The following is a 26777-nucleotide window of genomic DNA, read 5'->3' on the forward strand; positions in this document are numbered from 1 at the left end:
ATGTCAATAATGGCAAACTAAAAATTATGTGCAAAGAATAAATCACACAAGTGGTAGAAGAAAGAAAAAAAAATTATCTTAACGTGATTATTAACAAGAAAACAGGACACAATATATATATATATATTTACTTTTCTGTCAATTTGGATTCATTTTCTTTCTTTTTTATCTAAGTTAAAAAAATGAAATCCTGGTACATTACCTTTCCAAGTATGTAACAGTTTTTTTACAAAAAAAAAGAAATCTAAATGGAAAAAAAGGTAACATTTTCAATCATCTTAAATTGTTGTGCAAAAAAAAGCCAAATTTTTGCCATTTAATTTACTTGCGTGTGTGTGTGTGTGCGTTTTTTTTTCGTTTATTGGTTTGGTTTCCAATGAATTTTTTTTTTTAGTTTGTTTGTTTTTTTTCAGTGTTATTTCATCATCTTCTTCTTCACTTTTTTTCCAGTTTCAAGAATCTTTCATCATCATCATTAACTTTTCATCGACCATTGGGTTTAAATTAAACGAGTAAGTTTTAACATGAAACAAACATCTGCATCTTTTATTCATTGATCAATCAATGAATGACGGTGTATATTACATAATTGAATTTCATTGTCTGTGTGTGTGCGAATTTGATTGATGACATGATACGAAATGGTCACCTTTGACTTGATGATGGTGGTGATATATATTTTTTTTCATCGGGTTTTTTTGGATTATTGGATCCAAAAAATGAAATCAACAACAACGAAAACAACAACGATCGAAACATTTGATTAGATTATATTGAATGGACAACAGACACACAAACACACACCGGACGATAAAATAAAATCCATCCATCAATCTGTATTGATTTTTGGGGTTTTTTTTTGTCTCTTGTGTTGTTTTAACAGCACAGAAAAAAAAAATTCAGTTCCAGAATGAGTCTGCAAAAAAAAAATCTCTGAAACAAATTAAATTTCTGTTTTTTTTTTTGTTTCTTTTCAAACACTGTATATATTTATATATGGTGTGTAATTAATCTCATAAATCATTATCGAATGTCATTCGTAGTTCTATGACCAATAGTGAAGTAGTAGTGACCAGAACTAAAAAATGGCCAAAAACGAATAAACGAATGAATGATTGCATGAATGACATGTCATATGTCATGTCACCAAGCCAATAAGATGGAAACAAAAACAGCCAATATTTTTTTTCCCCTAGTCATTTTCATCACCTTTTCATTTCAGTATTATTTTTTCAGTGAATTTGAGCTCAAATTCTGGATTTAGAATTTTTTTTTCAAACTAAAGTGAAAAACAAATCCAAGCCATCAGCAGCGGTAGAAAATGAAAAGTTTTTTCACTTTATTTTTTCAAACAAACAAATTGAAAATTTTAAAATTTTAAAATTTTAAAATTTTCAATTTGTTTTTTTGCTGTTATATGGTTTCCGATAATGAAATTTTCATGTTTGTCATTCAAAATCTCACAATGGATGGTATGAAGAAAAAGTCCATTTTCCAACAAAAATCGATTGACAAAACAAAACAAAACAGAAAAAAATTGAAAGTTATCAACTATATATACACACAATGTGTGTTGTTTTCACTTTTTTTTCAAATTCATTTTATTTCGATCCAGAAATAATAATAAAAGTAAAAAAAAAAAACAAATTCGACACCTGACACGATTGACATGAAAAAAAATATTCACTTATTTGAATCTGTTGTTGTTGTCGATGTTGTCGATGTTTTTGCCCATTCCAAAAGCAGTTCCAAAATGGATTCTCGCTGACAAACAAACAAAAAAAATCAACAGCAGAGAGAGAGAGAGAAAACAAACAAATTCTCGAATGAATCAAATGAAAAATAAATTCTTTATTTCATCGTTCGTTTGGTTTTTTTTCTGAAAGCCAGTTTCAATAATAAAAAAAAATGATGTGAAGAGAAGAATTACATAAAAATCGAATATTATTGATTATTACAAGAATGTATATAAATGTACAGAATATATGTGTGTAAAAAAAAAAAATTTTTTATATATAGATTTCTTCATTATATAATAATTGCACATTCGATTTTTGGTTTTTTCCCCGGTTTGTTTGGACAATTTAAAATGAAATGAAAAATTTTCAAAAATTCAAAAATCAAGAATGATAATGGCCAAAAAAATGTTGTAAAGTTCGAAAATAATTTCCAAACATAATATCGAATGTAAATGTGCATATATCCATGATTGTTTGTTTGACCAGATTTGTTATATTTATCATTATTATGGTCGTTGTTGATGATGATGATGATGATGATGATGAATGTGGCAATGATGATGATGATCGTCGTCGTCGTAATTGAAATTCATTGCTCATTCTTCGTAATTGTAATGCTGATTGTTGTATATTGACTAGTTGTTCATTATTGAGATCTTGTTCCTGTTCTTGATAGTGGTGTTGATTTTCGTTATTATTCGAAACAATTCCATCCACAAAATCCATAATCTCTTGCTGTTCTTGTTGTAATTCCCATTCACTTATTGGTATTGCTACCAAAACGGATGGTTGTTGTTGTTGTTGTTGTTGTCGGAGAATTTTTACGTTATTTTCATTCATAAAATTCGGTATATTTCCAATCGATTCATATATAAATCGACATTGTTCTTCTTCTTCTTCATTATCATCACTATTCGTGTAGCCAATTGTGTTACTTGATCTTGGTCTTGTTGGTGGTGGTGGTTCATATGGTGTTGGATTCAACAATCGGATATTGTCATCATCAGCATCAAGAACGTCGTCCATTTGAAAAATATCTAGAGAATAAATGAGAAAAAACAAGATTATTTCTGCTTAATTAAATTATTTTTATCTAAAAAAAAACAAAACAAAAATTGACTACGCAGTTTAAAAAATCGACATAGACTTTGGCGACATCTATCGTACGAGATACGTACTAAAAATGAAAATGAAAAAAAAATCAAACCAAATTCAATATTCAGAATTTGAACAAAAATTCAAAAATCAAAAATTTTTTTTTGTTTACATTTTCACTAAACTCAAAAAATAAGAAACACATGCGTTTTTTTTCGATGATAAAATTCAATTTTTATAATTCGAGCATGTTTTGCGATTCATATATGATGTTCTGTAACATACCATCATCATCATCATCATCATCATTATCAATCGATAATTGTCTCTGTTGCTGTTGCGATCGTTGTCGTCGTTGCTGATGTTGTTGTTGTTGATGTTGTTGTTCATTATTATGATTAATTTGTCGAAATTGATTAACAGGTAAATTAATTGGTGCACATGAACAATCGGATGATAGCAATGGCGGTGGTGGTGAACCAATTAATTGATCAAAACAATTTTCATTCAACATTTCAAATGATTGACTAGTTAACATTGAATGTCGTTGTTGTTGTTGATCGTGATCATCATGGCCATCATCATCATCATTATCGCTACAATTCGATAATATCGTTATACAACAACAAAGACGATATAAACAATGGCGACAAATTGATGATGAATTATTTTGTCTACGACGATTTTGATTATTATTGATTTTTATTGGTTCTGACGATGATGGATGATGTTGATGATGATCATAATCATCATCATCGTTATAATTTCGTGGCAGTGATGACATTTTATGTTTATTAAATTGTAAAAAAAATAATTCACAATAAATGATAATTAAAAAAAATCAATAAATCAATCAATTCGAAAAAAAATATAAAAAATACATTGAAAACAGTAAAGTCAAACTCTAAAAAAAAAATTTTTTTACAATTACAAAAGTTGCAGAATTTCTTCAAAATTCATAAAATTCTGGTGTTTTACATACACACACAAAACACAATGTTGGAACTTTGTTGTCGTTGGTTTGATACAAAAAAACAAGAATGATGTTTCATGGGCGACAAACCATCGATTTTTATACTTTTTTTTACAAATTATGAAACATGCGCACTAAATATAAGAAGAACCCTCTTTCATCGTATTGGTTAATCCAAAACATTTTAGGGTGGTAACCTTTACTACTGTTAATTGTATGAATGTGAAAATTCAAAAAAAAAAAAAAAATGTGAATAATGTTTCAGTAGTGTGTGTGTATTTAGATCAATTCTAACATTCACACATTCACACATAGACAGTTATATATAGCTAAATTAATTATTTGTGTGTGTGTGGGCTGGGTCAGCATTCCCTCTCTTACTACACTATTTTTTTTTTTATTATCGTGCCACTATCAATCAATTTTTATTTATATCTATCTAACTGCTAATCCATGGACAACAGCCATCATCATTAAAGGGTAACAACCATCGATTAGGAAATCATCACCAATATGGTTGACAACAATCATCATTAAATACTATGATAAGATGCTAGAGAAAAAAAAAGTTAAAATTCACACACACACAAGTCAAATAGTGGTGGTGGTGGTGGTGGTGATGGTGCTACCAAATTTACCTATGCACATATATTTGTCAATATCGAATGATTATTGCATCAGATTCTAGGTAAATTGTTTTTTTTTTGTTTTCTTTTACTCTGATTTTCTTCATCTACGCATCATTCCATTGATATGAAAATATATTTGGTTGAAAAACAAATATCGAAACGAAAAAAAAAACAATAACAACATTCCATACACCAGAAGTGGTGATTTTGTTTTTATTATTGAGAAATCAATCTTATCAATAAAGTGAAGCTTTATCAATCAATTGTCTATTTCGATCTTTCTATAAAAAATCATATTAAAACAAAAAACCAAAACCAAAAAAAAAAAAAAAAAATGTCACCTTTGATCATCGAGTATTTTTTGTTGTTTTTATTAAATGCGTTTGTTATCAAATCAAAAACATTATTATTATTATTTGATTATTACACCACATCACAGATAATCATAATTTTTAGACTGCTTGTCGCCAAAAAAAAAATCATCATCATTATCATCATCGTTATCATTATTTGGAAAATATGGAAACAAACAAACAAACAAACAAACAAAAAAAGGCAATAACAAATCTTAGTGTGATTGCAACAATTTTTCTCTAAAAATTTAATTAATTTCAATTCCTTTCTTTATCTCCCTTGATCAACTTCCAAAAAAAAACCTCTTCAAATACCTGAAATGGCAAAAAAAAAAAAATTTCTTTACACATCTGTTCCATTAACCATTGATGGTTAACCCTTTTTTTTGCATTTGACATAAATACATTGAATCCATAAAATAATAACGATAAAAACACTTAATAGTTAGTCGTAGTAGTACGTGAATTGATCATAAAAAAAATGTCACCACCAAAAAAAAATAGGGCCTCAATTTGACCATTTGCAAACAAAAAAAAAAAAAAAAAAAAATGATACAATGTTTATGAATGATTTATACTTTGTTATACTTTGTATCCTTTTTCCTTCTTTCATTCATTCAAAAACGAATTTGATGATGATGATGATGGTTATGTGTGTGTGTGTGTTTATCGATATGTTAAATTCCAGAAAAACAAAACATCCATAACAACGACAGCTGTTCAGCTTTTTTTTATTTTCTTTTTTTTCTGGGTCATAATAATAATTTTGTCCCTCATTCCATTTTAATTTGATTGTGTCATTTTTTTTTGTTGTTGATCTTGTTGTTTCTTTGTGTGTGTGTGTGTGTGTTACACTTGCCACATGATGATGATGATCACACATAATGTTGTTGTTTGGTAGTGCACGTTTTTTTTCCAGTGGCAAATTTTTTTTTCTCTCTTTAGCTAAGAGATGTAATCATCATCATCGTCATCATAAAATCCAAAAAGAATCATTTACTACTTTAGTAACCAGAAAAAAAATGATGATGATGATGATGACCATGAGAGAAATAGAGATGAGGTCACAAGATGCAAAAAAAAAATGAAATGAAATAAAATAAAACAATCCCAAGTGACCAACTGAAACCAAGTGTCAAATATATTCTCTCGTTCTCTCTCTCTCTCTCTCTGCTTTGTCTAGTTGTTATTCAATGGTGGTGGTGGTGGTGATGGTGGGCCACCAAACACAAATCCATAAATTCCAGAAAAAAAAGAAATATAAAAAAGTCCATTTTTACTATGCATTGAGTTGATTTTATTACCCAGAAATAACAGAAAGTTCCAGCATCGTTATTTGTCTGTGTGTGTGTGCATGTGACATCCAGAATCAAAAAAAAAAAAAAAAAAAAACGAAACGAAACGAAACTTTGTAATTCTTTTCATTTGGAAACAATGAAATATATGTGTGTGACGCAATTCATGTACTACTCATTGGAATTAAATAAACGATAAAAATAGATTCCTTCACATCCTGTATGATGGTGTGATTGTCATTTGGTTTTTCATTTCTGGTTGCACTAATGCTACTCTATCGTTGTTTCTGGTATCCATGAGAGTGTAATGTGTGGTCGTTATGATTATATTATTGTTATTATGGAGCAAAAAAAATCTCTACGTTCTCTCATAAGTTTTTCTTTTCTGGATTCTTTTTTTTCTGGTTGATTTCCACAAACATATCAACAATTAATTTATGATCCAGACATTGAACCACATGACCAATGTCCATCCATTGAGAATGTTTTGTTTGTTGATAGTTTTTTTATCTTTTCTATTTAATTTTCTCATCTATGGAATGAATGAATGGATGGATATCTATGGATTTTCTTTTTTTTTTATATTTTCATTTTTCGATCAGTGTTTGATGAGAATGATGCACATAACATCCAAATATCATGACACACACGCACAAAAATCACACCATTTTTCACGTAATAATATCCACACACAAAACAGTATGAGACACGTGACTTGCAACCAAAAAAGTAAAGTAAAGCCAAAAAAAATGATGATGATGAGTATTGAATATATGCAAATAACGACGATGACGATCATCATGTGAATGTTTGAATTCTTTGCATTGCAAAAAAGAAAAAAAAATTTTTTTTTATTTGATTTCAAATAGAGGCTATTTCGAGAAACGAAAAACGAAAACCAACTCGATTTGAGTCACAGGTTTCTGGTCAGTTTTTTTTGTTATTGTTGTTGTTGTTGTCATTATGGAACGATCCATTTTGGTTTAGTTTCGTTGGATCGTTTCGTCATAATGATTTTTGTCGTTGTTGTTGTCCACATATGATGACAATGATGTTCATAATAATTGAAATTGGTAACTTTGTTTCAAATTTTCTTTTTTTTCTCGTGATCCATATTAATCCCGTTTTAATTAGTTAAACAATCAAAAAGTGGAAAGACCAGGACAACAACAATGGACACACAATAATAATAATGAATATAGTGGACAGTCATTGTGCACTAATCTCATGTAGGACATTAAACAGAGCGAACAACAAAAAAAAAATTCGTGAACAGAATCTGTGTGTGTGTGTGTATGTATAATTTTTCTATTTCAACAGAGCTTAATTTGCATTTTTTCATTTTCATTTTCATCCACCCGTTCCATCTCTATTCTTGTGTGTGTGTGTGTGTGTGTTTATACCAATGATGATCATCCAGATGTCATCATCATTTGTGATTTTTTTTTATTTTTTTTTGCCTTAGTAAATTGAATTAATTTTTTCGTTCTATTTAGATCGAAATAGCTCATCATCATCATCAGCAATGCCAACTAACTGATTGTGATTATTGTTGATGACACTGGATACACACTAATGAAATTCATTTAGGAAAACATTCCAAGGACAACAACAAAAAAAAAAAATGATGACAAATACAAACAACAAACTACGTATACCGTAATAATGATAAACCATAAAAAATCAAACAGCCAACCAAACAAATGGTTAAAGATTCAGATGACTCAGTATATCAAGTGGATGAGAATGAAAATTTGTGGTGCCATCATTTTATTATTGTTCAACTTACTCACTTTTTTAAAAGTAAAACATCCTGATGATGATATTAACCATGGCGACCAACAACAACAACAACAACAAGAAATCATCATCATCATCGATGTAAATCATTGATGACTGGTGATGGTATTAAACCACCATAGCGACCCAAAAATAAAATAAAAAACGACGACGACAATGATGATGATGATGGTACACTCTGGTGTTATCTTTAATCAAATCATTGTGAAGGGATAGCAAAACAAAACAAAAAAACAATGAAAATAAATTCTTTTTATGCCATCTCTGGAAGAGAATTTTTTCTTCAACTTTTTTTTCAGCATCATCGTCATCATCATTATTTTAATAATGATGATTGTATTTCTGTGGTCAAACAAAAAAAAAAAAAAAAAACTATTACACAACACACACACACTTATATACACAAACATAATTATCATTTAGATCCAGAATAGAATAATCATCATTATCTATACTATTTCTTTCAAAGCCATTAGTTGTTGAATATTATCGTTGGATTTTGCACTGAATAAATGTCTCATTGGTGATTTGATAACTTTTTTTTTCTCTCTCTCTCTACATTATTAACACCATTTAACGGTGAATGAATGTATATGAGGGTGGTATGTTTGTATTTGTTTATGTGTGTGTGTGTGTGTGTGTGTGTGTGTGTGGTCAATTGGTGTAAATCAAAGTGTCATCATCATCATCATCATCATCATTTGCAGTGATGATAGTAAGTGAAAAACTCAAATAAACTGTCGTCTGTGTGTTTATGTGTGTGTGTGTTAAACCCAAAATATACAATCCATGAAAATGATTATTACCATCATCATCATCATCATCATCATTTAGATTTTTCGCATTTTCACTAGTAAGTAGTGTTAGTAGTAGCCTAAAGTTAATTTATGATTGTCATTTACATTTTGTTTTTTTTTTCCAAATGAAAAACAAAAACAAACAAACAATTAACCAGATGAACTGAATCTAAATAAAATGGTGACAATAATAATAATAATCAGAATCAGAATCAGAATCATTCCAGTGGGCTATAGCCGTTTGTTGTTGTTGTTGTTGTTGTCATTTGGAGAAAAGAAAGAATAGAGAAAAAAAAACATTGATAACTCTTTCATTGAACATTCTGTGAACATTCATATTTTATTTCACTTAAATAAATGATTGGATGTGATTGATTTGATGTGTATCCATAACTGGTGACCATTGGTTAGTTGGTTGACTGTTTTGTTGTTGACCTTGACCAAGGTCAAATTGAATATAGAGTTTATTATTTTCATTTTTTCGTTTTGATTGATGTCATATTTACTCAATCCTTTTATTCAATATGTGATAATATGATAATGGTGGGCATAGGAAAAAAATTTTTTTTTTTTGTTGTCCTTGTCCATATATTTATGATAAACAACAACAGATGTTTTGTGATTCTGACAATAAAAAAAAAAATGAAAATGAAAATGGAAATGAAAAATATTTTGTGTATTTAGCCATTTAAGCATTGGTGGTCAAATTTGGCATTGAAAATGATTCATTTTGATTGGAAAAATTTTTGCCAAATGATGATGGTGATGATGAATCACGATTTTCACCATATAAATCATTCATTGATCCATTTCGAGCTGATATATCCTCAATATTTGTACGATTTTGCCAATACCCATCATCATATTCATATGAACGTGTTGAATATGATGTTGTTGAATATGATGATGTTGAATATGATGATGTTGAATTGGAATTTGATCGATTCGTTATCGATGATGTTTGATCCATTGATCGCTTTTCCATTAAATTATCATTAAAATCACTTTCATCATCGGTTGACCAGAAATCATCAAATTTTGGTCTTTGTATCATTTTCATTAATGGATTCTTTTCCATTATAATTATTTTCGGTTGTTGTTGTTGTTGTATTGGATTGTTTTTCATATTGTCCACATCATCATCATAATCATTTGCATTGAAAATAAGCATACGTGGACGACGATAATTTCCATATGGACCTTCAATATTAATACCACCGGATGGTAACATTGTTTTATTATTACGTCTTTCCCAACGCCATCGACCATATTGAATATCATTTATCACATGGATGCCTAAACCTTGTTATGAATAAAATTACCCGATTAGATAACCGCTGCAATTGAAGCCAAAAAAAACCGGAAAATATCTTACGTTTTGCTGTAACCAATACCAGAAAAAATAGAAATATCAAAATTTTTCGAAACATTCTGCACACACACACACAAACACACGCACATGCACACGGAAACAAACAAAAATGAAATTTTTCAATTAACCAAATTCATTGCCTTTTTATATGTGTAACCAGCAAAAAAAAAAAAAAAAAAACACTTGTTGTTGCATGACAGCTGTGTGTGTGTGTGTGACCAACTTTTTTTTTGAAATTGGCAATTTCACTTTTAATTTTAAGTTCAAGTGTAATATCAATTGAAACCAACTGTATAATTTATCGGATCATCATATTTTGTCATTTTTTTGTTTTCGTTTTTTTTTTGACAATGTCAAAAACAAAATGACATTATCATTCAATTTCCACTTCATATGTTCAATTTGATGATGATGTTTCCAATGTTTTTTTTTTGTTTCTTTCAAAAGATAAATTTTATTTCAAGAAACAAAAAACAAAACAAAAAAATTCATTTTTTCCAGTGTTTTTTTTTCCCCAATAGATGAAGATGAACTGTCTGTGTAATGGCCTGATCAAAAACAACAACAACAACAACAAAAAAATTAATTCCAGATCCATATACTGATGATGAGCAATAAAGAGAACAACAACAATAACAAAAAAAAAGGCAATCTTAGCTGTCAGATTTGATGTAGCCAATGGAAAAAAAGGAAAAATTTACGATTTGTACTTGAATCGCAACCATACAGTAAAAATCAGAATAAATGAAATTCTCATAACCATGAATTGTTGTTGTTGTTGTTTATCGCCATATATTCGATTCAATTCTTTCACACAATAACCAACCGACCAACCAACATTCAAGTGGTGCGTGTGTGTGTGTGTGTGTGTGCATTTATTCGTCATTGCGTCATAAATTTTCCATTGGAAAAAAAACAACAGAAAAAAAAATAGAAATTCTTTGATCCTTGATTCTTGTACACTGTATTTTTTTTGGCTGGATGAAAAAGAGGACAACACAAAACAATCGATTTGCCCACTACTACCACCATTAATTTAAATATACACACGCACCCACTGCAAACTATCAATATCAAAATTGTCTTTAAATTATATTCGTTTGCTTGCTTTTTTTGTTGTTGTTGTTGTTGTTGTTGTAACAAGCAAATTATTGCATTTGCAATTCTTTTGCAATTATAATAATTAGAATAATTGCTATAAAAGTAAAATGTGATTTAAGTGTGGTGATCGACATGATGCATTGGCTATAAAAATACACACACACACACACACGACATTCGTTTATTACAAAGCAATTGGTTGACCTAACCATTGCCCAAAGTATTCATCCGATTGCTTTTAATTATCATCAAGTAAAAGTAGAAGAAAATTTAGCAAACAAAAAAAAATGAAATGAAATAAAATGAATGTCTGCTTTTAATGGGTACAAATTTACTATATTGCTGCTGCTGCTGCTGCTATTGTGTAATGAAGGCTAATAATACAAAACACAATACAGAACACGCATTCAATTTAAAAACGCGTGTCATCCATTTCGAGATGGCCAAAAAAAAAAACGTATTTATTTTTGTCACACAGACATAAAGATAGACATCGTCATTGATCACCACACACACACACACACACACACACATACATGCAATCGAAATATCGAAATTATCGCTGTTTAGATTTGAAATCTTTGAATTTCATTTTGCACATTTTTTTTTGGTCTCGACAGAAAAAAGTGCCAAAGATATATGTGTATGGTGAATGCCATTCGATCATATTTGAAATACATACGATATTAAGTTGTTGTTGCCGCTGTTGTTGTCATTGTTTTTTTTTTTTTTTTTGGCCTTTTCGTTTAATGTCAATGTACGATGAGGATTGATTTCTCGTTTTGCTATTTTTTTTTTTGAGTTGTCCGGTTTTTCTGTTTAAAATTTATGATCCAAACAACGACAACAGCAACAAAATTAACGAGAGAGACAGACAGACATCATTTTTTTGTGCATCATATTTTTTTTTTGGGCGCGTGTTTTTCTCTTTTCTCTATGTGGTGAAATTTTTTTTTTTGTTAGAAAAAAAACGTTGATCCTTAACATAAAGTTTAATGACCACCACCGCCACCACCACCAAATGAATGACACACACACACAGAACCGGCAGCCGCAGCCATTATCAGGAAGAGAAAGAACGTGAAAAAAACAATTTGGTTACATAATAACTAATTTTTTTTTGTTTCTTTTGAAATGAAAAACAATAATAAAATCCATCAAAGAAACATTAAAACAATTCATCAACGGTCAATAACGACGACAACAACAACGGTTTTATTTCCATCACCATCATCATCATCATTTATATAATGGTGATAATTTTTCAATGATCCATGATTATTATGGTGGTTGGTATTCGAGTTGAGAATTTTTTTTTTTTTTTTTTTGGGAAAGAATCCATTATTATCGAAAACAAGCCAATAACAATGTAGCAAAAAAAACCACACACACACACTTGAAAAATATGGCAACAACAACAAAAAAAAACCTCGAAAAATATCCAGATCATCATCATCATTATCAACAATAACAACAGCAACAAGGTTGATTGAACCACCAAGGTTGAATAATTTTTATCTACCAAAAAAAAAAAAAAAAAGAAAACTCACTCACTTGCACGGTGGCAATCCAATAATGATTAATAATGACAATATTCATTATCATCATTTGGGCGGTCCAGTAGGTACAAAACATAATGATTTGTTTTCCATCAACAACAGCAGCAAATTTCCAAACCAATGAGTGTGAGAGAGAGAAAAAAAATGATTAATTTAAGGTTAATGGATTTATGGATCAAATGGTTGTTGATATCCAAAAATGTTTATCACATCACATCTCAATGCACAAAACACAAAACACAAAACAACACATGACAACTATGGCTATAGATGGATATGAAAATTGATAACCAAAAAAAAAAAAAAACTAAATCCTTGTCATCATCACTGAAACAGAACAGTCATCGACATTTTGTCATTGACAATGGCAACAAAAAAAAAAATATGCATCCATATGTAGAATGTAGAAAAAAAAGTCCAGTAAAAGTTTCTTGACCGCGGTCATGCAAACAAAAAGGTAAATGGACTTTTGATTTCTTAATTTTAGTTAATATTTAAAAGCCAAAAAAAAAACGTGTCGCCATTCAATCAAAAGAGATTATTAAGGATTTGTGTGTGTGTTTGTTTACATTGCTTCATTGATAAATCTGGTCTTTTCCGTGTATAACAAAATATATAATGACAATGATGAACAAATTAGCAATTTGATTTCCTGTGAAAGGCAAAACAAAATAAAAGAAATCACATTATTACGTAATTTGATATATGTAATGATGATGGTGAATGGTCAAAAAGAAGAAAATCATTTCTTTTAGTCACACATACACACACACACATGTAATGGTACTTAATTTAATTTAAATTATTTCGTTTCATTCATTCATTGTCATTTGTTGTTGTTGATGATAATTAATTCTGTGCACGATGATGATGATGTAATTCTATTGTCCACTATTCCATTGTTGTAATATGTGTGTGTGAGTGTTTCAAATTGAATTTCTTTTTCTGATGAGGATGGTGATTCTCGAAACACGGAGAGAGAGAGAAAAGAATGTTTCCTCCACTTGAATATCACACATATTTTTTTTCTTTGGTGGAAGGAATTGAATTCCATAAAAAAAATGGAAAAAAATAAAACATTTTTTTTCGAAAGCAAAAAAAACATAATTTTATTATTTCAATCCATTGAATTAATGTGAATTAGAGAGAGAGAGAGAGAAAGGATCTTGAGATATATAATATTTAGTGAGCAAATAACAACAGAATCTGAATCCGGAATTTTTTTTCTCTCATTCCTCATACACACACACACACACACGGACAGAATATGACAGAATATCGAAGCTCTTGTGAACAATGAACAATGAACAATGGACAATGACGATGGCCTCTATCACTTTTCTTTCAGTATAATAATGATAATAATAATAATAACCATTAATGTATGGTCAATCGAGCACACGAGTCCCATAGAATGGAAAAAAAAACAAAACGAATGCATCCAACAAGCAGCAACAACAATAATAATTTTTTTTTGTTGTTCATCACAGTTTGATTTAGTTTAAATTTTTTGCCTCTATTTTCTTGATAATAGTAATAATTCCATAATGATTCCAAATGGTTATTATTATTATTATGGCTGTGATTCAAATGGAGAATATTGAATGATAAAGATAATAAATTATTATAATGGTGGCAAATGGAAAATGAATTCTGCATTTTTTTTATCTCTTCTTCTTCCTCGTTTATTCGAATTGCGCAACGGAGAAAAGAATATAATGAGATTCAATAAATGTGGACATTGGAATCTTGGATTCTGGATTTTGTCACGGATCATTTTTATAAAGAGGAATGGAATTTTTTTTCACTACTAATTGTCAAAGAGTTTTCGATGAGTTTTTTTTGAGTAAATACAAAACACATTCACACACATTGACAATCAGAAACTGTCAATGAACAATGAATGACGAAAGAGAGAAAAAGAAAAAAATCAAACACAATCTAGATAATCAGATGTTTGAATGAATGGATACTTTTTGATCAAAAAATGATGACGACGATGACGATTCATTCATTCTGTGTCCATTATTCTCGAAAAAAATAAAAGAATAAAAGAATACGCGTGGCAATAGACAATAAAAAAAACTTTGAAAGATTCGTGAATCCCATTATTTTATTATTATTTGAATCATACGTTTGATCGTACACAATATCATCAAACAATCGATATTGAGAAAGAAGAAGAAGAAGAAAAGATTGTGATCAAATGAATCCAAGTAATATAACACACACACACACACACACTCATGAATGGTGGTCACATGGATTCAAGTGTTTTTTTGTGTGTGTGTTTGGTTTACGTTTTTTTTCCTGTCATACTGTTTAATGGGGCCTTATTGGTGACATTTTTTTTCTTTGATTTGAAAACATGTTGTTGTCTACCCCTACTGCCACGGCCAACACCACCACCACCACCACCACCATCCTAGATTGCCTATTTTTTTGATGATTGTAAAGTTCACTGCTTCATTATACAATTCGCATGGCTACATTTAATTGCATCGAGGCTTTATGCATGCAAGCATCATTGATGATGATGATGATCATAACACCTCAGTCGGTGGTGTTTAGTGGTTATTGTGATTTTTTATGGCAGAAAGCATCTTCATTCATTCATTCATTCAATTCAATTCTTGTATTCGTCCATTTTTCAATTGTATAATTTAATTAGCATTTGACGCGTGTCTTTATGTATTGTATTTTGTCACAAATTTTATATGACATAAAAATGTTTCACATATTTAAATTAAATAAGATTTTCATTCATTCAATATTCTGTTATTTTTTTCCATTATTCTTGATCATCATTCATCATATAATCAATGGCCAATGAGCCATGAAGATGATTTTTTTTTTCATTCAAAATAAAAAGAATTTTCTTCATGTTTTGACAAATTCTTTTTTGTTTTGTTTTGTTTTGTTTTTTTTCAGTACAAATTAGATTGACACATCATATGCCGAATTCTTATGAACAAATGGAATGAAAAAAAAAAAATTCTTTCATAGTCATTTAGTCAGTCAATCAAAAAACGAAACTCTTCTTTTACCATTATTTTCTTCTGTTGTTGTTGTTGAATAATGTAATGACACATATGTCATGTTATCCAAATGGTTATTTTTAGTTTCTATTCTGTCGTTTCACAAAATATTTTGTGTGTATGTGTGGTTTTCACTTTGAAAATGAATCAATTGGTCTTGTATAACCAAAACACACAAACACACACACACACAGGCACATTTTAAAAAGCTGTCAAGATTTTTTTTTCTGTCTGGCCGTCGTCGTCGTCTTCGCCGTTATTGTTGTTGTTTTTGTTATTGTTGATTATTATTTGTCATTAGTTCGATAATATCATCATTGAGAATCATAAATAAACTGTGTGTGTGTGTTTGTGTGTGTGTCAAAATAATGTTTTTAAATATAGCCAGTAAAATTAAGAATATGGTTTGTTTTTGTTTTTGTTGTTTTTTTTTCGCATTTATTGATTGTCATCAGAAACAGAGAAAAAAAACCCGAAAATGGCAAGACGAAATGAAAATTCATCGCCATAAACATAAATTTTGCATTTTGGCTTTTGTGTTATTTTGGAGAAAAAAAAATGAAATATTTCACCCAATTCAACATGTTTTTTTTTTAATAATAGCGGTGTACACGTTTAGTTTCAGAAAAAATTCTTTATGAAAAAAATTTTTCAATTTCAGAATAAAAAAGAATTTGAATTTTTTTTTTCATTCTTGATTGTCATTGATTGTGTAAAATTCTGAATCAGTCACCAAATGAGAGAAATACAACAACCAGCGACACATTCGCACACACACACACACACACGTTTTTCCACTTGAATGTTTCAGGAATATTTTCAGAATTTTTTTCCAATTTTCAACAACAAATCGGAAAACAATTTTCCAATTTTGAACATTCGGTATGTGTGTGTGGTGGTGGTGTTTATAATGTGAAAAAAATATTCAATTTTTTTTTCTTTGAAAGACTTGGACTAAACAATGAACTTGTTCATGAACAAAAAAAAATTTTTTTCATGTTTGACCTTTGTCCTCTCTCTAACTGCAATGTGTCATTCAGCCAAAAAAAAAAAAAAAAAAAATCATAGCCCGACAAACAGATTCCTTCGATGAAAAAGTACAAAAAATAGCTAGAAACTAATCAAATTCTTATTAGATCATAATTGATATATATATGAAAAGCAGTAAGCCACCGCTCTTTTCCACTATTTTTTTTGGATGAAATCAATGAACTTTTAGCAATTTGACTTGCACACTATTTGTGTGACATTCTAGTGTGTGTGTGTGTGTTGTGCGATACGCATTGTTACACATGCTAAACACACACACATGAAAAACGGTACAACAATTCAATATTGGACATCCAAAAATAAAATCAACGACAATGGACAACAACAACAACATACATTTGTGTGTGTGTGTGTGTTTGCATACTTCTTGTTTTTCATGATGCGCCATCCATCTATCCATCCATCGAATTTATGTGTGTGTGTGTGTAATTCAAAAGTAGCAAAAAAAAAAAAAAAAAAGAAACATAATCAACAACAATCTAGTCATTCATCCATCACCCACCATAGGAACAAAAAAAAAATACAAACGAGCAAATGAACAATATATATATCCATCATCGATCAATCAAACTAAAAGTGCAAAAAAAAATGGATAACACACACACACAAATGAATAAAATATTGGAGAGCAAAAAAAAAAAAGAAAAAATTACTTTGCACAATGATAATCTTTTTTTTTTTTTTTTTGTACGAAAAACGGAAAAAAAATCTTGATGATGATTATTGTTATGTTGTTGTTGTTGTTGTTGTTGTGTTTAACACAACCATGATTCAAGTGTTGGATCGAGGTGATCGATCGATTTGATTTTTTTTTTATATCCATAAAATTCGCATCTAGATATAAATATGAAAAACATATTAAACTTGTAAAAAAATGTCATTATCATCATTGTCGTCGTTGCTGTTCACAGGACATTATCGATTTCCGTATTCGATCCATAATCGTGTCATTAATTGTTTGTCATCATCATCATCATCATCATCATTGGGATGGTTGTCATCGCAAATAAATAAATAAAAAAAAATCATGACTTTACATTATGGTGATTATTATGGTGTGTGGAAAAATAACATTTTTTTTTGTTCCTTTTCTCGTCTTGTGATTATCCAATTGAATTTGACATTCAAATGAATCTCATGATTTGATTTGTGAAGGATGTGGTTCTCTTCAGTAGCAAGAGAGAAAGAGAGAGAGAGAGAGAGAGAGAGGTCAAGATCAAATATGACAATGGACAGAGCATTCTTTTTTTTCTTTATTTGGCCACTTTATTTAATTTTCATTGGAGATGGCCACATATTGATTGTATGGTCTATATGGATTGAAGTGTAGAAAAAAAATGTCTCCAACGAATCTTGAACAAAATGAAATGATTGATCGATAGATTTACAAGAACAGAAACAGAAACAGAAACACAATTGAACACATGAATACCTAATCAATGTTTCCACACATTTAGATTTAAACATGTGTCTGCTTAGTGTGATTGTGTTTGATCAACTAGAAATGCTGACAAATATACCAATCCAGAACCAAAAAAAAAAAAAAAAAAATTTCCCTAATTAGAATACATGAATTCATCATCATCATTATTAAAACGAAATTTCCAAGTTAATTAAGCATAAGACACATGACAATGATGATGACGATGATGAGGTATTAATTTGATTGATCAGCTAGCTAGCTAGCTAGCTATCAAGCAAAATGAAATGAAATAGATAGATATATAGATAATGCTAATCAATCAAATGGTTGGATGAATCCGTTATCGTATGCAAAATAGAGCTGAATATTGTTTTTTCGCTTAGTGAAACTTCATCCATCCATTCATCCACTGATGATGATTATATATTTTTTTTAAATCTAATTAACGAATGAAATATTTAAAAAAATGCAAATTAACACGTGGTGGTAATTAAAAAAAAGGGTAAAAAAGTGAAAAAAAATGAAAATTTCGCTCAAAAAAAAAACAAAACAAAAATTGAGAAAAAGAATTATCTTTACGCGTGTTTCACACGCGAATTTTTTTTGTTTTGTTTTCAAATGCCAAAAAGATTTTCTTCTTTGTTCTTGATTAAATTATGATATCAGAATAAAATGAAAAACACACGCACATATATATAGACACATAACACTTATCGGCTACCATTAATCTTAATGGAAGTTAATGGATTGATTTTATTATTATGATTATGTTTTATGTGTATGGCTCGTGTGTGTGTGTGTGTGATCGTCATTTTCTTCGATTCGATTGGATTTTTTTGTGTGAATAACCATGAGAATGAGATCTGCAAAAAAAAAATTTGACCGAATTTTGTTTTTTTTTTTGTAGTCGTCGTCGTCGTTTACAAATGTTGTTGTTTATTTATTTATTTTGATTACTAACGAATAAATAATGTGAAATAAATGATGATGATGATGATGATAGGGTTTCATTCATTTGGACAATCGAAACAACGACGACATATTTCCTTTTTTTTTATTCACCCTATCGTATATTTCTCGGTTGTTTTGGGTCGCGTGGGTGGGTGTATGGCTGCTGGCTCTCTGATTCACATCAGACATGCATGGAACATAAAGGGCTTGTTAGACGAGCGTGTGTGAGAGAGACAGAGTCAAGATAAAAAAAAAACATTTCAATTGTATCGAATTCAATTGAATCAAACGGTTATTTTCATTCAATATATTTATTCATATTTCTCATTTTGGTTTCAATTGCGAAAAGCAAAAAGTATGAGAAAATAAAGAGAAAAAAATCACAATAATAATAATAATAATAACATGTAATTTGAATACGATCAATTTATATCAATTGATTCTTCATTGCTGTCTGTTTGTTTATTTTATTTTTGATGATGATGATGATGGTTTTTTCTTTTCTCGTTGTTGTTGTTGTTGTTGTTGAAACCATATGATAACAAACAAACAAACAAACAGACAGACAAACAATTGAAAATAACCCGAAAAAAAATATTGCACACAGGTGATGGTGATACATTTTGGTTCATGTTCTAGATGATCATCATGGTACAAACAAATCAGTACAGATTTTGTTATTTGTTAACAATTTAACCGATTTATTTACATATATATGATGAAACGATGACTTTGATGATCCATCAGATTATTGAATAATAGACAAAAAAAAATAATGATAACCTTGTTTTTTTTCGTTTTTTTGAATGAAAAAAAATAAATAAATAAATAAATCTCCTGCTGATTTGATTATCGTAGACGATTTTTTTTTCATCATGATGATGAACAACAAGATTTTGTCTTTATAATGACATAATGATGTCTGTGTGTGTGTGTGTGTGTGTATGTGTGGGTGGGTGTATTGAATTGAATTGAATATGTCAAATGCAACAACAACAACAAGCTAATCACAAAATGTCAAATCTATTTCCGAAATAATATCCTTAACTCGTGTGTAACATTTCAACTTTACTCTCTTTCTCTCTCTATAGAGTTACACATACACTATTTGTATTTGTCTTGTCATGTCTTGTGTTCATTCTGCCGTGTAACCCCCATCGGAAAACGAGAAAGTTAAAGTGAGTAAAGATTACGGGGAAAAGATTCTGGATTTTAATGTTTTTTTTTCTGTCGGATTGTTTATTTGTTTGTTTGTTTCGGGTTGAATAAAATACCCTTGACTTGTAGTCGGCTTTTTTTTGGTGGTAGTATTGGGGGTGGAGGGAAAATGCTGATTATCATCATCATCATCATCATCATTGACGGTGATGGTGGTATATATGCTGTTGTATCCATCTCGGAAAATGACAACAACAACAACCAGAAGAAAAAAAAATAGAAATGTTATGTGACACGTGACCCCAAAGAAACAGAACGAGGGGTAAAAAGAGTGAAGATGTATGAAAAAAAACCGTTTCAATGAAAATCGGTTTGTCGGTGGTTTCAATCGTGTTCATCATCAGAAATCATACATTTTGTTGTTGTTGTCGTTGTTTTTCATTCATCCACCCACACACACACACACAGAGTACTTTCAGGCCCTCAAAAAAAAAAATCCATCGATACAGATCCAGATAATAATAATAACAAGCATGCAATTCAATTCAATTCATTCAGTCTGTCTGGTGTACACAATTGTTTTGTTCTTCTTTTTTTTATCAATACAAAAAAGAGTTTTTTTTTGTCAGTGAGTGAAGAGAAATGAAACCAAAAAAAATAAAACTCGAATTCAAATTAGATCCAGATCAGATTCAAGTGGATACAAAAGGATGAGATGTAGATACAGTGAAGGACTTGCAAAAAAACCAATGCGTAGGTTGATGGTGATCAATAAATCAATCAATCAATCCAATGAAGGATTTTGATGTAGTCATCGTCGTCAATTGATGATGATGATGATGATGATTTTACCCACGCGATTAGTTCTGAATTACAATTAAAATTAAGGTCAATCAATAATCGGTGTATATAATCGGCCATTGATCATATAACCGGATAATATAACTCGATAAAATATTTACATTCAATTATTGATTTGTGGTCTGTGGTTGATTATCGATTTTTTTTTCGCAATTTCTGATTGGCCTAATTTTTTTTACATTTATTGATCCATTCATTGGAATAATTTCAATAAGTTATCATTCAACAAAATCGAAAACAATGAATTGAATTTAAAATGAAAAAAATGGGAAAATTTCAACAACAACAACAACAACAAAAAAATCTGCAACTGACGAGTATGTAGTGAGCATTAGCATCCTTTCATCATTATCAATTCAATGGAAATAACGAGCAACAACAACAATAACAACCGAAAAAAATAAAGTTTCAATTACACGAATAATAATGTTCCATTTTCAAATGATTTTCCATGTGATTGAATCACCGGAAAAAAAATTCATATTTTTCATTTGATTGTCGTTGTTGTTGTTGTTGTTGTCGTCACCGTTACAAAATTGAAATTGTGTAGCTAGATCATTAGATGCAGAAAAATGGGTTAACCATTATGACACGAGTGTGTGTGTGTGTGTGTTTGTATGCATCGATTCAATGAATCAATGGATTGAGATGTTTTTTTTCTCTGAAACATGAACAAAATTCAAATTACAAAATATAATGATGGTGGTGGTGATGGTGGTCTTGTTTATTATCAATAAAATAAAAAACAAAACGATAATGAACGGGTTAATTCTCAATATATAAAACGTTAAGAACTGTGAGAAAACCATGTAACAAACAAACCAATGATAATTATTATCGATGAAAAAAATGGAAATTTTCAAATATTTTTCCTGTTACATAATCTATGATTTCATCCGATACATGTGTGTGTGTGTGTGTGTGTGTGTGAGCAACATTCATTTGTGGAAAATAGAAAACCTTATGTAACAAACGTGTCTTTTTTTGTTGTTGTTGCTACTTTTAATCCTTTCGCAGTCATCATCGTTGGGATTTTATTTTTTATTTTTGGATTAATCCAATTGTAAAAACCAAACATCGTCGTCGACATCGTTTATTGACACAGATAATCAGTGTTTGGTTTTCTTGGATTTTTTTTTACTTGTGTTAGTTCGTCGTTGTTGTTGTATTGAATCAGTAAAAAAAAACCACAAGTGAGCAATTAACACTTTTGAATTGAAAATTGAATTTGAAATCCCCATACCCATAATTGGTTGTTGTTACACAATCCGAAAACAATTGTCATTCACTCCTTTTGCCCGACTCACTCACCGACAGACCGACCGACCAACAAAAAAATCTCTTCAATCACCCAAATCAAACAACAAATCATAATAACCCGTCCGGATTCGACAACGACAACAAAATATTTCTACCCGTTGAAAATAAGTAAATATGAAACAAACAAATGCAAAGAAAAAAAAATCATTTCCATTGATTCATTTGTTCCAGACGAAAAAAACATCATGAATAAATATATGTGATTGACACATTTGCACTTTTGATATACCAAACACAACATTTGAAATTCATTGAATTTGAATACATACCCCAAATATATATTTGTCATACATGAATCAAATGTGACAAGTTGTTGGCCAGAACAAAATAAAAACCAAATGAATGAATTTGTCAATTTCAGAAATTGAGAAAAAAAAGAGTTATATTTTCTCTTCAGTCATGTCATGTGTCATATATCATTTACATGTTTTTTTTCAACATACACAACTTATTCATGGTTATTCATAACCATAAATTTGCATGTTAATGTATACACACAAAGACAAAAAAAAAAAAAAAAAAAAAATTAATTGAAATGGATCGCTGTTATTTATTTCATTCCTTCTGTTGCAGTTGTTGTTTACTGGTGTTGCAACTTTTTTTCTTACACCAGTTCACGGTTGTTTACAACCAAAAAAAAAAAAAAAAAAAGTTGCAACACCAACCCTTCTCCGAGCAAAACAAAAAAAAAAAAAAAAACAAATGTCAAATTAACGCTTTTCAATTCAAGAATTTACTGTGCCAATCAAAGGAATGAAAAAACAAAATAAAAAAACGGTGAGAAATCCAAAAATTTTTTTATCAGATTTCACACTTTTCCATTGATGATTGACACACACACACACAAACACTCAATTAATTTTCGACCATCGATAATCTCAAATTACATGAAGATAATCTGTTTTTTTTTGTTGTGGTAAATTATTCATTGATTGTCAACCCATAAAAACGGGTTATATTTTTGTGTACACGTGTGTGACATACATTTATTTATTTTTTTGTTTTGTTTTGTTTTGTTTCCATTATCGATCATATTGATCGATATCGAAGAAGATGAGAAAAAAAAATCAGAATCAAATTCCAATCGAATGTCACAACATGACATGCATATGTTCTCACGTGTGTGTGAGTGTGAGTGTGTGATATTCTTGATATTCTGTGATGATCATGATGAATGAACCACTTTATCATTTGAATCAATGTGCGAATACATTTTCAATTATTATTTATTATGAATGAATGAATTTTTTTTTTCATTTTGGATCAATCAATCGACCAAATCTGCACAAAGAATCGCATGTTACATTTAATTAGGAAAAGATTGAGTATGGCAAAAAAAAACCCGACAATCACCAATAACATGAAAAAAAACTCTATTAACTGGAATGATATTTTATTTCCAGATTGATTCTGGTTTTTTCGTTTTACCCGATGATGATGATGATGATGATGATGACATACGTTCACATCATTTCAGTCCAATATGGTATGTCGTGTGTCCAGTTTTTTTTCTGTTATTGTTGTTGTTGTTGTTTTTCGAGATCCATCCGATATTGATAAACATCAAATAAACTATATTGCATATGTGTAATGGACAATTCATTCACCATCCATTGGTCACATGTCACTCAATTCTTCACCCTTTTTGTATTTATATGACCATTGTCCATTGTCTATTGTTGTTGTTGTTATATATCGTATCTCATCATCATCATTATAACTGATTGTGTGTGTGTATGTCCAACATGTGAATATTGTATAGTGTGTGATCTGTTTTCGTTGTTGTTGTTAATATTATCATTGATCATCATTAAAATCAATTGTCATCATCATCATAATCATTGTCATATGATTTACAGTGGTTTAATTTGTTACAGAATTTTTAATGATATGACAGAAAAAAAATTCCAATTTCAATTATTTTATTTTCAAAAACAAGCCCACCGATTATAATCGTTTCAACAACAACAACAGCAACAACAACAACATTGATCAATTATTTGATTTTGTCAAACGATCCGTATGAATATACAAACGGGTTCAAAATTATCCGATGATCACCGAGAGAAATTGAAAATTTTTCAATTTTTTTTTTTGCAACCATGAACTCTTCATCATTATCAATGCTGCTAATTTGTTATTATTATTATTATTATCATTGCTACTGTTGAACGAGTTTGAAACCCAAATTTTTAAGTATTTTTGTTGAAATGGAAAAATTTTGAAACAATTTTCTACATTCACTAAATCATAATAATAACAATATATATTCTGATGATGTATAAAATAAGAATCCAATTGATGATGATGATGATGCTGGTGATGATAAAAAGGTTTGGATTGGGTTGGGTTGGCAAGAGAAGAAGAAGGAAAAAAAAGAGAAAGAAAGAAAGACACGTGTCTCAATATTTCCATTCACTTTTCTTTTTTTTTCATAATAATGTTTTTCTGTTTTTACAATAGTTCTGATCTTCATCATCATCGTCATCCATATCATCATCATCATCATCATCAACGACATCATTTATAATAACAAACATTTGCTGGGGAGACCGACCGACACATACACACTGCTACGGTAACGAATGGTGGTGGTGGAATAATGAAAAAAAAAAATACCCCGTATATACACGGGCTAAATTCTACCCTTTATGCTGCTGCTGTTGTTGTTGTTGTTGTCGGTAAGGTTCATTTTCAATGAAAAAATGTTTGTCGTCGTTTTTATTTTTATTTTTTTTATATTCAAATAATGAAACTTTTTTCTTTTTGTTTTGCCCAAAATAGTGGTGATTCCAAATGGAATAATTTGATTATTATTTTGTAGAGATGTTTTCCAAACCGCCCCCCACACACAACCGACAGAAAAACGATATTGAAAATGTATTCCAATTCTTTATTCTCGTCAAAGAATCCAACTAATTTTAAAGAGGCTTATCCGCCTACTAATAATGATTTCAAATTTTTTCGAAAATTGAATTTAAATACGGGCAAACAAAACAAAAAAAAAATGAAACATCTTTATGCTTGAAATGATTTTGAAATTGGAAAAAAATGAAAAGAAAATTCTTACTAGCAACAACAACAACAACAAAAACAACGACGACAACAACAACAGTGGAGTGAAATGATATCATCATCAATTCCGGTGCTAATCGCATCACCATCATCACCGAGCTTGATCAATTGATGTGGAAATTAAATGAATTCTAACGATAATGCAAATCATTATCATTAAAAAATTTCTTCATTCTAAATTCTGTATTTCAAATTTCTGCTTGAAGCAAGAAATTCTTTTTCTAAAATCAAAAAAACTGTCTAGAATGTCGAAAAAAAAATTTAAATTAAATCAAATCTTTTCATCATCAACGATAACAACTCGTTTTTTTCTGGCTTTCGGCAATATTTCCATCTCTTTCTTTCTCTCGTTGACTAATTGATTATCAATATTCAATGACTTTAGGGCCATGATCATCATCATCATCATTGTCACATTTTTATCATGATGAAAGCAAAAAAATAATCAAAGGATTGTCAAAAAAATGTCAAAAATAATTCCAAGCTACACAATTGCAATTAGTTTAATTGAAAAAAATGAACAAGTTAATTTACGAATTCTTTTAATTGAATTGTCGATGAACAAAAAAAATCATTCGCCATGTCATTGTCTAGTATCATCATCATCATCACCATCATTACCATTATCGATACGAAAATTAAATCATCGAAAAAAATGGATAAATTTTGTGGAAAATTTTTTTCGACAAAAACCAAATGATTGATGATCATTTTTTTTCTGTCTGTCTGTCTGTCTGTTTTTTTTTGATCTTTTCATTTGTTTTCAAAAGAAAGATCTGTATCGTTGATTATGTCACTATTTTTTTTCTTTCTTTTTTTAATCATTGAAAAAAAAAATTTTTTCAAAGTTCAATTCGCACACATGAACCATCTCAACTCGAAATCGATGAATCATTATGATGATGATGATGATGATGATGAAGATCACAAGATATAAACTAATAGTTGGAGAGAAAAGAGAGAGAACCAGAAAGATTTATTCAATTTTCATCATCATTTCCATAAAGTTTACTTTATGTATTTTAATTTCGAGCACATCTCTTGTTTGCATAGAGTGAGAGAGAAAATTCATCATAAATTTTTTCTTTTCTCATATACAAACAGATCATATAAAGCGTCATTTTTCTTTTCTGTTTTTTTTTACTGAATTAACAAACGAGCGAGAGAGAGAGAGAGAGAGAGAGAGAA

General features: G+C 29.7%; 2 protein-coding genes and 1 long non-coding RNA gene across 3 annotated transcripts; 1 reads left to right on the forward strand and 2 right to left on the reverse strand.

Moving 5' to 3' along the window:
* Positions 1-262: 262 nt before the first annotated feature.
* Positions 263-26180, forward strand: LOC142597748 (uncharacterized). The gene is made up of 3 exons (XR_012832379.1): positions 263-512; positions 24978-25195; positions 25299-26180. It is a non-coding gene; the product is annotated as an uncharacterized LOC142597748 (long non-coding RNA).
* LOC124492050 (uncharacterized) lies at positions 1828-3879 on the reverse strand. The gene is made up of 2 exons (XM_047054817.2): positions 3120-3879; positions 1828-2776 (listed from the first exon to the last, which is right to left on the reverse strand). The coding sequence occupies exons 1-2, from the start codon at positions 3616-3618 to the stop codon at positions 2121-2123; spliced, it is 1155 nt and encodes a 384-aa protein (XP_046910773.2). The 5' UTR covers positions 3619-3879; the 3' UTR covers positions 1828-2120.
* On the reverse strand, positions 8989-10148 carry LOC124492049 (uncharacterized). The gene is made up of 2 exons (XM_047054816.2): positions 10057-10148; positions 8989-9983 (listed from the first exon to the last, which is right to left on the reverse strand). Exons 1-2 carry the CDS (start codon positions 10109-10111, stop codon positions 9370-9372), a joined length of 669 nt encoding a protein of 222 aa, XP_046910772.2. The 5' UTR covers positions 10112-10148; the 3' UTR covers positions 8989-9369.
* Positions 26181-26777: the final 597 nt, after the last annotated feature.

The sequence above is a fragment of the Dermatophagoides farinae genome, chromosome 1 (genome assembly GCF_024713945.1).
Source record: "Dermatophagoides farinae isolate YC_2012a chromosome 1, ASM2471394v1, whole genome shotgun sequence".
Lineage (NCBI taxonomy): Eukaryota > Metazoa > Arthropoda > Arachnida > Sarcoptiformes > Pyroglyphidae > Dermatophagoides > Dermatophagoides farinae.

Excerpts from the sequence above, each read along its gene's own strand:
- LOC124492050 (XM_047054817.2), bottom strand. The coding sequence starts at position 3,618 with ATGTCATCACTGCCACGAAATTATAACGATGATGATGATTATGATCAT. Across the intron at positions 2,777-3,119 it reads TGATGATGATGATGATGATG|ATATTTTTCAAATGGACGAC; the intron begins GTATGTTACAGA and ends TTTATTCTCTAG.
- LOC124492049 (XM_047054816.2), bottom strand. The coding sequence starts at position 10,111 with ATGTTTCGAAAAATTTTGATATTTCTATTTTTTCTGGTATTGGTTACA. Across the intron at positions 9,984-10,056 it reads GGTATTGGTTACAGCAAAAC|GTTTAGGCATCCATGTGATA; the intron begins GTAAGATATTTT and ends ATTCATAACAAG.